Source organism: Leptonychotes weddellii, chromosome 13 (genome assembly GCF_054177405.1).
Source record: "Leptonychotes weddellii isolate Sample4059 chromosome 13, ASM5417740v2, whole genome shotgun sequence".
Taxonomy (NCBI): Eukaryota; Metazoa; Chordata; class Mammalia; order Carnivora; family Phocidae; genus Leptonychotes; species Leptonychotes weddellii.
The window spans coordinates 43,499,659-43,515,872 of NC_138381.1; the positions used below are offsets into that span (position 1 = coordinate 43,499,659).

Genomic DNA, 16,214 nt, shown 5'->3' on the forward strand with positions numbered 1-16,214 from the left:
TAACATAATAAAATTTAAAAAAAAAAAGAGATTATATTTCAAATAGTGCATGGATTGTGACCACTCGAACCCAAGTTGAGTAATAGGATGATGCCGAAACCAAGAAATTAAAGAGTATGCTAACAGTACCATGGCGGCCCCACCCCACAGCTGTTTTCATTCGTCACAGTGAGGATGACCTGGTCAAAGCAAACGACCTAGTCCGGCCGTGGGAGGACCCCTCCCTCGGATCAAAGAGCAAGTGACATGCCTTTCAAAGACTGCATCTAATGCAATTGTTTGGAATTATGAATCCAACTCTGAAAAGATGGTTATTCAGGAAAACGGTGTTTTGTAAAATAAGAATAGCTTTGAAGGAAAAAAAGCAATGGAATTTTTCCTTTTTATAGGGTACATTCACCCCACTCTACCTTCAAGCCATAATCTTTTTATTACCTGCCATGAGCTAATAATGAAAGGTTGTCTAGTCAGGTCAGACTAGCCCAAGTTCTGTCTTCTTTGAAACTGTAAACTCTGCAAAAAAAAACAACAAAAAAGTAAACTCTGCATATTTAATTCCCTTCCTAGAAAACTAGCAGTGTCATAAATATGGCAAAAGTGATAGCAGTCCTGGCTGACTTTGTCAAAAGTTATGAGGAGGTTAAAAAAAAGTATAATTAAAAGTTTCCATTAAAATGGCCCGTGAATGGTAGAATATGACATCGGCAGGGCATTTGGACACCAGTGTATTCTGAAATCTCAGCTGACACACGGAGTCCCTGTCAGAAAATTCTTGAATTTATAAAACAAAGACAAGGATGTTTGCCCGATTTCATTTCTTAATGTTTTTAGAAAAATCTGATTTATGATTTTTTTTTCCTTGCCATTCTCTGGGGTCCCTATATTTTATGGTACCCTGGGCAACATGTTAACAGAGTTGCACTGAAATTATTCAGCTGACCTTTGATCTGAGCTGCAGGGAATCTGAACAGTAGTAGGAATGGTCTTCCTTGTAACTATCATGGATGAACTAACTGAAAACCTCTCTAGGGCTTTTGTGAGAAGGAATCAGAACCTCAAATCCATAGGCAGACTTTGGAAAGACTAAGCTCTTGATTTGAAACTTGAAAAATATTTCCTCCTCGTTCATCCTAAAGAGGTCAAGAGTCACTGAGATCATTGTACTCTATAGTCAAGCTAAAAACTCATCTTCAGTTCTTTCTATGTGACTGCAGCATGTAGAGTTGATACACACGTCAAGCCTTTTTAATCACGAGCTAAGATGGCTAGTTTGTTTTTCTATCAACAAAATTCTTTGATATATGCTTTTCCCAATGCAATTCATCCACCTTATTAAACAGTACTTTCATAGAGTGGCAGAGGTCTGAGTGTTTACCCAGGGCTGAGTCTGGCCTGTCATCACTCATCTCTAACTTGTCCTCTCAGTGTGCTAATCAGGCTCTCTTTGAAGCCTGACAGAAAGGGCATGTCATAAAATGTCTTCTTTAGCCTTGGTTTGCACTGTATGCAGAGATGCTGGGGTCCGGATAGTGCTGGTCGTCCCAGGTTGCAAGCTTGGAGGGGCAGACCCAGTGGTGGGCAATGGGAGAAAGTAGGGCTAACTGATTGATGCAGTGTCCTGAGGGCTTGGGGTGGAAGCAGACAGCAACAGGGAGGCCCCATTGCTTGCATGCCCTCTGCACATGGTAGGACCTCTGAAAAGGTATATTGACTCCAGAAGATACCCCATGGTTTGAGCAGAGCTCCAGTGAGGCCTAGAAGGCCAAAGACATAGTGATCGGTGGCTGCAAACTAGAACAAGGCTCAGATGCAGGGCCTGGACTCATGGCCAGGACACCAGTCCCAGGAAGACTATAAGAGCCAGCTGGGGAACCACAGCCACGTCTCTGGGTGGGGAGCAGCTTGTGAGTTATGAGGATATGGATAACTTAAGGAAATGAAACACAGTCCATTTTGCTTATTAAGTGCATGACCTTGAGCAAGTCACTTACACTCCCTGAACTCCAGGGGTTCTTTGGGGGGTTCTGTTATTATTACTTTAATTCCAGTATGGTTAACATACAGTGTTATATTAGTTTCAGGTATATAATATAGTGATTCAACAGTTCTATATATGTGTTTCATATAGGACTAGAAGCAGCAGAAACAAAGAACTAGTGCCACTAAATATATTCATTCCCATGGAACAAAATGGTTTTAATACTTTTTCTAAATAATCTTTAGGACCCTAACTAAAATGATCCAACATTTAGTTTCTAATACAAATCATGTCATAAGCTCCGTCTCATGATATGATCTATCTATAAAAATGTATTAGAGCATACTTGAAAATATTATCTCAGATGGAAGGAGGGGATATAACCCAGTCAGAAGGAACTGTACAAGTCACCTGTGTAACCATCTATCAGATACATAAATCCTCTAACAATCCTGCTGAGTGGTAATCAGCCACTGCTGAACCCCTCCAGGCGTGGGGGACTCATTACTACTATTGAGTCTTTAACCAGCCCTCATCACCACCTCTGTCTTACACTGAGCCAAAGTCTTGCATAGCTTTTACCCATCAGCCCTCTTTGTGCCACTTGGTATGCGAAATCGGTCTAAATCCTTTTCTGCTTGGTTTGCACACAGATAGTAAATGACAGCGGTCATAACCCTGTGAATCTCATGTTCTTCAAGTTAAGTGTCCTATTTCCTTTTCTTAAAAAGGTACCAGAGAGGTCCTAACTTCCTGTAATTTATTTCACTGTGATTTATTTGTTTTAACGTATTTTAAAACTATATATTTTTGTCAGGACGTATTCAAAAGCATAAATTTTTAAATGTGTTTCCTACTCCAGTTCTCTCAAAACTCAACAAAAAGGAGCCAAGTTGACTTAATTTCTATCATTTTCATAGGAAAAAACAAGAGAAAACAGGAACTGAGGTGTACAGAAGAAGGGAAAAACTTCTCTCCACAAACCAGATAATCAAATAATAAGTACTTTGATTTGACAGTAACGCTCCAACTCACATTCAAGTTCCTGGATTTAACCACAAATGTCATTTTACCAATCATTCCCACCTGTTCAATCAGTTATCTCACAGGAAAATTAGGAAAATCAAATAAAGCATGTGGAGTGTTTTCTAAACAAAAGTACAAATTAAGGTGCTTATTGTTTTTCATGATAAATACGCAGATTCAGTGACTGTATTTTCTAAGCACGCGCTCACCAGTCCTGTGCTCAGCACCTTCCTACATGTTTCCATGAGTATCTCTGGGGGGCTAACATTTTTGCAGAAGAGAACAGAGGCTCAGGGTGATTTGCCTAAGGTCTCATAACCCGAAAATGGCAGCTTCTTTTTCCACCTACCATGACTATTGCAGTTAAAGTGATAAAAGTTCAATGTTGGCATTACTGTTATGAATTGATGCTATTAATATTTGTTCCCAATATACCACCTCTCAACACTTTTCCACATGTTAGTATCAATTAAGATCATTTTACTAACAAGCAAGCCCTTGGAAGGCACACTGAACAAGCCACTGGCTGGCCTCTTTGCGGCCAGCTGCCTTTCCTTGCCTGCCCTCTAGTGGAGATAGTGACAAAGAACAAGTGAGCCCAGAGCAGGCAAGGAGGGAGAAGAGCTTCCAGCACCCTGCCTCCGCCCCGCCCTGCCCCTGTTCCAGCGCACACCCCTTGGGCCGCAATCTGCTGGATTTCCCACCCTGCCTGAACCAACCACATCTGTCCAAGCCGCTGCGACTGCAAATGCTCTTCCTTCTGCATGGAATGTCCTCCCCCACCCCCCACCTAGCAAAATTCTAGTCCTCCTTTAAGGCCCAGCTCAGATATCACCCCAACTGACTGCCATAACCCCCACACAGTAAGCAGGCCCCTCTCCTGGCTCATCTTGGGCACTTTTGTCCATACTTTATTATAGCACTGTAGTCATCCTGAAATGTCCATGTCTCTTCTCCACTAGACTGAGTTCCTTTGAGACCAGAGACCATACCATTCCTTAGTATTCTGCCGGAGACTTAGAAGATACTTAGTAATTGTTGGTTGGTTGAATGAATGAAGGAATGAATGATTCTAAATTGGGAGAATCAAATTAAGTAATGAATGTAGACATGCTTTGTAAATGAAAGTACAAAGTAAGGTATTATTTCTATTGCTAATAATAAATAACCAGATACAAAGCCCTTGTAAAAGCGTGAAGTGGCTCCAGGTGTTTGTCCTTCTTCCACCCTGTTTCATTCAGCACCTCTTCCCCATCTCTCCCAAGACACAGGGGTGCCAGTGTCCTCCTACCATCCCTCAGCACCCCTGGATCCTTCTAGGCTCCTGATTTGCCATCCTCCACCACCCCACTCAGGCCTCTTTGTCCTCTTTCCCTTTGCCAGGACAGCAATGGGCAAGAATCCTGTGTCTGCTGTGGCTAGTAGACTGGAGTTGAAATTATATACTACAGCAGAAAATGAAACTTTATGTTCTCTAATGAATCATCCTGCTCTTCAGCCACCATTCCCACTGATGAGTAATTCAGTCTTATCTGACCAAAACAGTCCCAGGGGGCCATATTACCTTCATTACCTCAGAGCCCAAGTTTAGTGAGTTATGGTTCCTCCGCCCTCCTCCTTGCCCTTCCCTCCAAAGTGGCCTAAGTCCTCAGAGGTCAGACTACCACCCAGGCATTAAGGTGAGGTGGGGACACTCATGTCTGGTCCTTGGGCTGGTTTGTCCAGCCTTTCCTGTCTGTGAGCATCCTGCACTGGTATCTTGTTGGCCTGTCATGTGAAATCATGATCTTCTATGGCCTTATCTTCCCATCCCCAGGCTGACTCCAGGCCACTGTTTACCCAGCACTTCCAGTTTCTCCTGGGTGCACAGATGTCTCATTGATGAGGACCAGGGGTACTGGGGGATGTCTCGGGCCCATTGGCCCAGACTCCTTCACCCATTTCTGTTCTCTCTCTCAGGCACCAGCCAGGAGCAGAGCTTCTCTAAGAGGCTTGCAGTTTTCCTGGGTTTCATCCCAAGAACAGGAGAAAATCCTTTTCCATCTGGAATTCACCATAATTTACCTGGTTGCTTACCTAACCCAGATTCAAGCCAGGAGGAAAACGCAGACGCACACGTCTGACCTCCATCTCCCTCACGCCCTCTCTAGAGCTTCCTTCCAGCACTAGAAGGGTTTTCTGTTTTCCTTTCTGTCTGGCAGGAGCCACCCTCCTATTAAATCCTTCTCCCTCCCTTGGATGTTTCACCTTTTCTTCTCTGGAGCAACACCTCTCTGCTTCATGGCCTCATGCTCACAGAACAGGCGCTTTGGGGGCACAATACTCAGGAAATATTACCAATAAATGTCACCCTGCTATAACTCGCTAGTGTGCATCCCCTCCCAGAAGAAATCGTATCACATCCTGCATAAAACTAAAGTCCCTGAAAATGACTGGCTGTGGGGAATTCTAGACACCAGAATAGAAGAGTGGGAGAAATGTCTTTAGTTCCGTGACCCTCACACATCTCCAAGAAAACTGCCCTCTCTCCTGTGGGAACGAGGGCCCACACTAAGCAGAGTGTGTTGTGTGAACCCACCAGTAAAGCAAACAAACTGACAGAATCTGGGGGAAATAAACACATGCTGGCCTCTCCTCGCTGGGTTTGTCAAATCTGGTTCTGCCTTGGTGAGCAACTCAACCGCTTTCCCACTCCGTGTTCCCTGAAGTCCCGCACCATACTATGAGCCCAAAGATCCTGCCATAAAATGGCTGTTATAAGCCCAAACCCGAATATTGGCAATCACGCAGGTGTTCCAGGCACTACCAAATGCCCGTCTGTGTAAATGCGTTAAAATCTCCGTCCTCATGTGTCGTCGGGAGGTTGTTTGTGGGTGCTACCTTGCTGCTCGGCGGCTGCTGGGTGGCCCGGTGGGAGCAAGCGTGTCCCCTCGCCGGCAGGACGGGACGGCGCCGCTGTGGATCGCGTCGCAGATGGGCCACAGCGAGGTGGTGAGGGTGATGCTGCTGCGCGGAGCCGACCGGGACGCTGCCCGCAACGTGAGTCTGAGCCTCAGCTGCAGCACGTGGGGGCTGGGGCGGGGTTGTAGGGCGCGGGTAGTGCATGTACCGACGGAGCTCCAAAATTCAACCCTGACGTGCGGAGAAAACGCGCCTTTATTTGATCTGTATCTCCCCTGGGTTTTCTCCCAACGTCCACCGGCTCTTCAATAGGAAAACAAAGTAAATGTCCGAGTCAGCTGAAACTTAGCAAGTGCTACCCAGTCTCCCTAAGGGAAAGATGTTTCATCCTCGGAGATCCTCCTCCACCTGAGCTGACTCCTGGATGAAACCGGGAGGATGCGGGAGGTAGGAGCCCGGGCCTCGGGCTGTCCTTGGGGTTGTCCCTAGCGGCTGCGCGTACGCCTGAGCTGCGCCTCCTGCTGGCCCTGGACCGCAGTGCAGGTCGGGGCGCAACCTCTGTGTTTTGGGGTCCAGCAGTGCTCCTGGGGCTCCACCTCATCCGGCTTCCCCAGCTGCAGACCCCTGCACCACATCCGCCATTGGCCTCCACCTAATAATGCTAATGTCACCTAAGTCTGCCTCGATGGGCCCCACAGCAGGCCCTGTAGCCCGTAGAAACTAAGGGCAGCTTGGGGAGACCCTGCTGCCTGACCACACTATGCCATCTGCTTTTTGGGTTTGGTTTGGTTCTTACAGTGTCTGTAAGTATTACCCTTGCGTATGTGACCCACCTCCCTTCTTCATGTCTGAGCCCAGAAAGGGGTAAAGACACACTCCTGCCTACTTCACTGTCCTCTCTCCCACTCTATCTCTTCTTCCCACATCTCTGAAACCAGAAAAGAAAAACCCTCTAATCTCATTTTCTTTCTTCCTGATTCCAGCTAAACGTTTAGAGCAGGCTGGGATATTTCCTTTACTACAGAATTCTGTGAGCTGAATCCTCCAAATACAGCAATTGATATGTAAAAGCAGGGGGAAAAAACGGAATTTGGAAAATCTCTTCCCAGGCCAAAAAGTGATGACAGAAGCTGAATATAAATTTTTGCATTTTTTTTTTAACAGATTTCAATCTATCCCTTTCCTACTCACCACCTACCCACCCCCAACCCCCACAGACAGATACCTAGGGCACAGTAGAGCAAGGTTGTGTATAAGACAAAGCAAAAAGAAAAGCAGATTCAAAATGTAAAACAGTAAATACAGTTCGGTAATTATTTAAGTCATTAAAAATAGTTTAACATTAATTTCCACTAAGTCACGAACTGCAGACAATACCTCTTTGGTCCATCTGTGTCTTAAAATATACTCTTGATATTCCCCTCGCCCCTTACCCAGTGTCCTAAGGGACTGGAAGAGTCTGAATTCCCAAATGGCAGGGTTCTAAGATAATAAGTCACATATTTCGTCTAGCATTCTTTCAGGCAGAACTGAATATGCTCTAAAATGCTCCTAGATTAAGAGACATGGCCCACTCATACTTTGGTTTACTCCTTTCACCTGTTCTGACAAGCATATTCCCGGTTCTCAACTAACATTTAGTTCTTAGCCAACACACATTAATAGGCAACTTTTCTTTTCCTCTCTGTTAAGGATGGTACAACAGCATTACTCAAAGCAGCCAACAAAGGCTATAACGATGTTATAGAAGAGTTGCTGAAATTCTCACCCACCCTTGGTATTTTGAAGGTAAGACTTAAAGAGAAATTTTACCAATCTGTAAAAGAGAGGCTAAAAATTAAGAAGCGCATACCTGAGCACTGCAGAAGCTGAGTATAATTCACATGGTTAGTTGCATTCTTGAAAGAACTTACCTACAGCTTCTTAATGTTGGAGATTCATTAGCACTGGTTGAAATGGCAGGGTGGTAAGAAGAGTGAACCAGAGTCTGTTGCTACTTAGTTTCCCAGAAAAAAAAAAAAATTAGTAGTAATTAAATCACTACCTTGGAAAGTAAACTATTTTGATATATATATCATTGGACTAAAATCTTCCACCACTCATGAAACACATGATTTGTGTCCCAGGAAACATGGGGGACAGGTGCTCATGTTTCTTCCCTTCGTTATCTGCAGCAAAGAACCACATTATTATCTTAGGTGAAAGAAAATAAGCCTCACGTATCTGGACACCTCAAAGAATGTGTCATTCTGGAGAGCTGGGTCTGCCAGGAAACAGAGCCCCAAAACCCTTTTTTAAATTTTAACCCTTTCAGACTAAGATATTTCTCAGTTACAGTGTATACCAGGGGTTGGCAATCTTTTTCAATAAAGGGCCAGGGAGTAAATATTTTAGGCTTCATGGGCCATAGAGTCTCTGTTGGAACTGTTCGACTCTACTGTTGTAGCATGAAAGCAGCCATGGGGGCAAAGGATGGCTGCATTCCACTAACACACTATTTATGGACATTGGATTTCTGGAATTTCATATTTTCATGTAGTATTCTTTTATTTATTTATTTTTTTAAATCTTAGCTTGTTAGGACGTAGAAAAACAGGCGGCAGGCTCGATTTGGCCCACAGGCTGTAGTTTGCGGACCCCTAGTTTACACTATTGTTTTCTTAAATTGAGGACAGGAAATCTGTTCTAAACTTGGAACAGTGGCTTAGCATTTTGGGGGATGTTTCCTTGGGCTTTATTGATGTATAAAAAGTCAACCTGTCCTTGAATGATCCCAGAGGCTTTTTGGACACTCTGTATCGGATCTTTATATATTTAGGCTCTAGTCTCGTGATCAGCTGATACAGGACTGCTGTTGTCAGAATGCTGGCCCCTCTCTCTGTCCCAGTGAGCGACTTCTAATCTTCCATGAGCTTGGAAGCGGGAAACCTACATTCATTAACACTGTATGTAAAGTAAGAATAAATGGTCTATGAAAGGGAACTCTCTATGAATAAAAGAAATGAGCTTCAGAAATGGACTTTGTAATACCTATCTCGTTTCAAAGAGCTCTTTTTCGGCTTGGTATTTTATTCTTAGCCATGTTGCAAATAGATGAAGTTGACAAGTTGGTGAAAATTTAGATGGGTGAAATGTTACCAGACAAGTGAGTTGTCATACATGTTAAAAAGCAAACATGCTGCTTTGGAAAGGAAAATGCTACTTTGCTGGAATTTTTTTATGGGCATTGTATTTTAGTCTTTTATAAAATAAAGTAGCTTATTATTATTATTATAAGTAGCTAATGTGGAAAATAAGCTTGCATTTAGATGCTTTTGTAGACATATGCATGTCTACAGAACAGTTGTCATGTGACTGCCCATCATTCTTATATCAGGCTTGTTACATTCTCTTCCTCTCCCCTCCCAGAATCTGGCTACGTGCTGCACATAGATGCTTCCTTAGTTCAATAAATATTTGCAGTACATTTCATAAAATGTCAGCAACCCACCCACCGGACCCTTCTATGCTCAAAAATTCTCCATCTCAGGGCTTGGGGGTTTCCTTACCCCACACGCTCATGCTCTGTAACCCCACAGTGGTGCTCCCACCCACCTGAGTGAGTGGAGTGCAGGTAGCTGGGCTGACAGGTCGGCCTGTTGGCTTGCCAGCCATTTCTCCAGCCTCGCTGGAAGCATGAAAACTATATATGTTGTCCTTGAAGAAAAAGGCAAAATGTTTGACATAGCATTACTGCTTTTGCTGCAGCAAATTCTAATATATTTAAGAATTTTTTTTTTTAAGATTTTTTATTTATTTATTTGAGAGAGAGAGAATGAGAGACAGAGAGCATGAGAGGGGGGAGGGTCAGAGGGAGCATCAGACTCCCTGCCGAGCAGGGAGCCCGATGTGGGACCCGATCCCGGGACTCCAGGATCATGACCTGAGCCGAAGGCAGTCGCTCAACCAACCGAGCCACCCAGGCGCCCCAAATTCTAATATATTTAAAACTGATGGACTGATCCTGAAGTCACGTGCACCCCGGGCCAGATTTCTGGCTTCACTTGCCAAAGGACGTTGGCAGTATGTGTACTGACCATATGCTGTGGACCTGAGGACACTATTAGATGCCGATGTGCCTTGGAAAGGGACTGTGAGGAAGAGCAAAGCTCCAACCTGGGTCTCCTCACTCAGGCTGGTTTATGATGAAAGCCAGGCTCGGTGCTGATGGCTGTGAGCCCACTCCTGACACACACTGTCGTTTTCTCTTAGAATGGGACATCGGCCCTCCACGCGGCAGTACTCAGTGGGAATACTAAAACAGTCGCGCTGCTCCTGGAAGCAGGGGCGGACCCAGCCCTGAGAAACAAGGTACCAGCCTTTCCTTCCCTATGTTTTAACTCCTCTGGGCACCTGTGCAAAGAGATAGGCAGTTTCTACCTAAGCCAAGATAACCCGTCCCGTGCACCCTGGGCCAGATTTCTTGTTTCACTTGGAAAAAAAACATTGGCAGTACTTAGACTGAGTGCTGTGTGCTGTGGACCTGAGGACACTCTATTAGATGCTGACGTGCCTTTGAAAGGGACTGGGAGGAAGAGCAAAGCTCCGACAGGAGTCTCATCCCTCAGGCTGGCCCCAGCCCCTCTCTTCATACCTCGGCATAGTGAGGGCATACAGGCTGTCCGTAGTAGGAACGAGCAGTGCATCTGGATCCAGAGAATTATGCTAAAAACCCTGTGTCTATCGTCCATGGTTGTGAGCTAACAATGGTGCAGCCTCCCAAGACGGGGTGGGGAGTAGTAATTGCGGGGAGTAGAGTTATGGGGTTCCATCATCAGAGAAGTGTCCTAAAAAAGTCAAAGCCCTGGTAGTTAATTGCTATCCTACATACGTCAGATGTGCATATCTTGACAACTGCTTGAGCTTTCTTTGGAGAGTAGAAGAGAAAGGGGGAAATGTTGCTCTTACACTGTTAACAGGACTTTGCGCCACTGTTGTGAACCAACCCATATTTTTATAGGCCAAAATCCTTAGTTTACAGTTAGGTCAAACGTGGAGGTGGGAAGATGCCCAATACCCATTTTTTCCTATTCAACATCTGCATTAGCAGTCAAGTGTAGAACCTTGGAGGAGGAGGGCAGCATCTCTGGGGGAGGGAAGATCTTGAGAGAACACTAAAATATGAACTTTTAAAGGAGGAAGTAGGGGCACCTGGGTGGCTTGATCGGTTAAGTGTCTGCCTTCGGCTCAGGTCATGATCCCAGGGTCCTGGGATCGAGCGCCGGGTCGGGCTCCCTGCTCAGCGGGAAGCCTACTTCTTCCTCTCCCACTCCCTCTGCTTGTGTTCCCTCTCTCTCTGTGTCTCTCTCTGTCAAATAAATAAATAAAATCTTAAAAAAAAAATAAAGGAGGAAGTAGGGGCGCCTGGGTGGCTCAGTCGTTAAGCGTCTGCCTTCGGCTCAGGTCATGGTCCCAGGGTCCTGGGATTGAGCCCCGCATTCTCCCTCTCCCACTCCCCCTGCTTGTGTTCCCTCTCTCGCTGTGTCTCTCTCTGTCAAATAAATAAATAAATAAATCTTTAAAAAAAAAGAAAAAGAAAAGGAAAGGGGCGTCTGGGTGGCTCAGTCGTTAAGCGTCTGCCTTCGGCTCAGGTCATGATCCCAGGGTCCTGGGATCGAGCCCTGTGTCGGGCTCCCTGCTCCGCAGGAGGTCTGCTTCTCCTTCTCCCACTCCCTCTGCTTGTGTTCCCTCTCTCTCTGTGTCTCTCTCTGTCAAATAAATAAATAAAATCTTGAAAAAAAAATAAAGGAGGAAGTAGGAGCGGTGCTTATCAATAAAGGAAGGTATGAAAAGCAATTTTCACTTTATACGTATATGCTATTTGAGCTTTTGTAAGTATCTATTGCTGTGTTAATTTCTTTAATAATAAAAGCAAACACATAGAACCTTTTTCATGACATTTTGAAAAGGAACCATTAAGAGGTGCAATTAGACAACATGCCAAGAGTCTTTTATTTTCATTTTCTTAGCATGTGGAGTTATTATTTCCTTGTTCTTACCATTAGAGTGCTTGATCTGCTTATCTCTTCCTGAGATACTCCGATTTGTTTTCCATTAGCTGGCCTGGCTGTGTGATAAGGCAGCTGAAAGCAGCTGTGCTCTTATCTTTAGACCCTGGTCACAGACTTCTTAAAGAGATTGATCTTTCTTGCTAAGCCATCCAGTAGCTATGGAAACTGAAACAACATGCAATTCTTTGTCTGTCTCCTGGGATTTCAGCAATAAGGTTTATGGGGAATTTCCAGTGACCAAAATGCTGGACTTTGGATTGTCCCTAAAGTTACTTGAATATATAGAGCTATATAGAGAGACTGCTCACGCCGGAGTTTCATACACCAGCAGCCCTTAGAGAGCTGGGAATTGTTGCCAGGGAACCCCACCCCCATCCCACCCATCCACCGGCCACCCCAAAGAAGCCAGCCTCTTAGAGGCAGCTCTAGAAGCAAGGGTGCTGGGATTCGGGCAGCCACCCAGGACTCTTGAAGGCGGTATTCTTCGCCTTCATTCATTCAACACATACTGAGTACCTACTAGATAACACACACGGTGCTGTGTACTGGGGAGACAGTGGTGAATGGAGTTCCCATTTGTCTCTGCCTTCAAAGAGCTCAGAGTTTACTGCAGAATGAAGACAATTAAACAAGAATTTGAGGGCGCCTGGGTGGCTCAGTCGTTAAGCATCTGCCTTCGGCTCAGGTCATGATCCCAGGGTCCTGGGATCGAGTCCCACATCGGGCTCCCTGCTCGGCGGGAAGCCTGCTTCTCCCTCTCCCACTCCCCCTGCTGTGTTCCTGCTCTCGCTATCTCTCTCTCTGTCAAATAAATAAATAAAATCTTAAAAAAAAAAACAAACAAACAAGAATTTGCAATACAGGGCGCCTGGGTGGCTCAGTCGGTTAAGCGTCTGCCTTCAGCTCAGGTCCTGATCTCAGGGTCCTGGGATCGAGTCCCACATCAGGCTCCCTGCTCAGCGGAGAGCCTGCTTCTCCCTCTCCCTCTGCTGCTCCCCCTGCTTGTGCTCTCTGGCTCTCTCTATCTCTCTCTATCAAATAAATAAAATCTTAAAAAAAAAAAAGAAATTGCAATACAGTCACGAGCTATCAGTAGGGAGTAATGGATGCTACGGGAGGCTTCCCAGAGGAAATGACTTCTAAGCTAATACAGAAGCAATCTTCTGCTCCAGGGGTGGAGTTCTGCTCTGGGACTGTGACGCTGATGCCTCAGGAGAGGGTAACCAATGGCCCCAATGGCCACTCCCCACACTGTAGCTGTCCCCATGGGTGCCAGCCCGTGTTCCCAATACTCCCAACTGAGGACTCAGAACACAGGTTCTCCCAGGAGCAGTGAGGAAAGAGAGTGTTTTGATGCTGTGGTATCATGAACAAGGGCCTGTGGTCCTGCTCCATAATGAATAAGATGGCCTTTGGGGGCTAGCCTAGGGCACTAGCCATCATAATAGTCCATACAACCTCAGCAACCTGAGAATTCAGTGGGGACCAACCTGGAGAGAGGAGGCATGAGACCAGGTTTTTAGAACTACATGGATGACACATGGAGCAGCAATGCGATTGACCAAACCGTGACAACAGGGTTTGAGGATATAAAGCCTTTTTCAGTGGTAAAGGTTACACACGGGAGCTGTAACTCAGCAAGCTTGTAGATAAAGTACAGCTTCTTAGATCTCCTCTTCCTCCTGACCATAGAGGATCCTCTGGCTACCTGCCAACCTGCTCACCAAGGACCAATAACCCACATGAAACAGCTCCGTTATTCCTGAATATACTCCAAGACTAGATGGAGCTTATGTCTATCTACCAGGGGCATTTCTGTGCAGGCCCAGGCATGAGGCCTGTACAATGTCTGTTCCTGCAGGAACCAATAATAGAATCTGAAGCCTCTAGAGAGGCCTCTGGTCTATAGCAACATAGCATAGTCATTTCCTGCTCAATTCAATCCAGCATCAGCATCAAGGGTCCCTTGTGGGGGGCTGGGGTGTAGCCACAGGACATGCTGTGCAGCAGACCACCTTTTGTGGCAAACATAATTCCCAGCAACTCTGTGCATAATGCCCAACAAGTGAGGGCCCAGCTAGCAGGTGGGGGTCAAAGAGCAGGACCCAACCTAGAAGGTAGGGAATTCAGGAGTTTCACCTAGGATCGGGGTCCCAGATAAAGCAGGGGGGTTCCAGGTGTGGCCATGGGAGGAAAAAATATGTGAGACAGGTAACATCTGCATCCAAGCCCTCTCCCCTATTCAGGGTGCCTTTCTACCCTTTAACTGCCTCCCCTGAAATCCCAAGAACATCCCGTGATTCATCTGTAACGACAGTTCTCAAAGTATGGTCTGTGGACCCCTGAGGGTCTGCAAGACCCTTTCAAGAGGTTTAAGAAGTCAAAACAGCACACTTGATAATACAAAGATGTTATTTGCCCTTTTCACCACACTGGCGTTTGCTTTAATGGTGTAAAAGCAATGGTGGGTGAAACTATTGGCACCTTGCACATCAAAGCAGGGGTATAAACCAAACCAGCAAATGATCCTACAAAACTCTGTGGGTCATTGTACAGATTTTGTAAATTATTTTACACAAATACCAGACTTACTTAAGAACATCTTTGATGAAGCAGTAAACAGCTTCACCTTTATTAAATCTGGACCCTTGTTACACATCTTTTTAATATTCTACATAACGAAATGGAAGTATGCATCCAGCCCTTCTGCCGTATACTGAGGCGCAATGGTTGTCTCAGGGAAAAGCACTCACGCCATTGTCTGAATAGCAAAGTGGGCCAGTTGCTTTTCCATAGAGCGCCATTTTTTCTTCAAAGAACAACTGGTATCCACCACGTGAGTCTGACAGCTTCTTAATACAGGCTTTTCTGATGAATCAGCGCTAATATTAATGAAGGTGATCTTTTGAGATTGTATAATGCAATGTGTCAACATTTGGCATATCTCATTGAACTAACATTTTCCAAATGGCCAGTGTGTGATGTTACAAATCATACATGGGGAAAGATTCTAGCTGTAGATAATTAGATCTATGGATTTTTAATGTAAAAACCTCATTGATATGGTTTCAGATTCCGCACTGCGGTTACCTTTAAGAAACTACCCCTTGTTTAGTGTGGGTGTAGCATCAAAGGAGGATATCTACAACGATCTGAAGAGGCTGTTAAAATGTTTCTCCCTTTTCCAACTACCTATCTGTGCAAAGCTGAATTTTCTTCATATGCTTTAACCAAAACAACGTATCACAATAGATTGGATACAGAAGCAGATAAGAAAATCCAAATGTCTTCAGTTGAGCTACACACTCAGGAAATATGCAAATCTATTAAACAATGCTACTCTTGTCACTAGCTTTTTTGTTTTTGAAAATTTGGTTGTTTTTCGTAAGTATTATTTATGTTACCCTAGTGCATTTACAATTTTTAATGAATTATGGTATTTTTAAATGTTCTTCTTTTCATCTCTAAGAAGTTAAAAGCAAAAGCTCATTGGGATCCTCAATAATTTTTAAGAGTGTAAAAAGGTCCTGAGAACAAAAAGTTTGAGAACCACTGCCCCATAACGTCGATTGCATGGGGTAAGGACCCACTCATGAAATAGATGCATAAAGAATGTGTCTCAGCAGCATGATGAGAAGAAAGGACATTCAGTGAAACCCAGGGATGGGGGGAAGTGGTGACCACAGAAGCTGCTCTTAACCAGGTATCTCTTATTCTCTGAATGCCTCCTAACTCTGTTTTCTCAACAGATACCTGTCCTGAATCTCAGGTCCCTAGCGGACACACTGCCCCATACTAAATATAAAGTATCAAATTTAACATTACCAGTATTTATTGAGGACATACTAGATGCACCAGGCATTATGCTGGAAATGAGGATATGACGATTAATCATACATGGACCCTGGCCTCCAGGGGATCACAATGTACTAGAGATATGGCTTAGAAAAATAACTCTAGGGCGCCTGGGTGGCTCAGTTGGTTAAGCGACTGCCTTCAGCTCAGGTCATGATCCTGGAGTCCCTGGATCGAGTCCCGCATTGGGCTCCCTGCTCGGCAGGGAGTCTGCTTCTCCCTCTCCCACTCCCCGTTTGTGTTCCCTCTCTCGCTGTGTCTTTCTCTGTCAAATAAATAAATAAAATCTTTAAAAAAAAAAAAGAAAAAGAACTCTAATGATGAGATAAGAAAATAGCAGCTGATATTTATATGATTAAAGGAGACCTTTAAGGCCTTAAAACAAGAGTGAGTCCAGTGGGGTT

At 44.8% G+C, this 16,214-nt stretch overlaps 1 protein-coding gene across 9 annotated transcripts in view; it reads left to right on the top strand.

Annotated features, from left to right (window-relative positions):
• Window positions 1-16,214, top strand: part of ANKRD29 (ankyrin repeat domain 29) — a 55,075-nt gene that overhangs the window by 36,253 nt on the left and 2,608 nt on the right. For 8 of the 9 annotated variants that reach the window (XM_081801486.1, XM_081801488.1, XM_031029512.2 and 5 more), the window contains 3 exons: window positions 5,945-6,043; window positions 7,598-7,693; window positions 10,157-10,255. In XM_081801486.1, the coding sequence (XP_081657612.1) occupies window positions 5,945-6,043; window positions 7,598-7,693; window positions 10,157-10,255 (294 nt within the window). Of the gene's footprint in view, window positions 1-5,944; window positions 6,044-7,597; window positions 7,694-10,156; window positions 10,256-15,424; window positions 15,659-16,214 lie in introns of all 9 variants that reach the window. The other variant, XR_014139654.1, reaches the window with a different exon arrangement.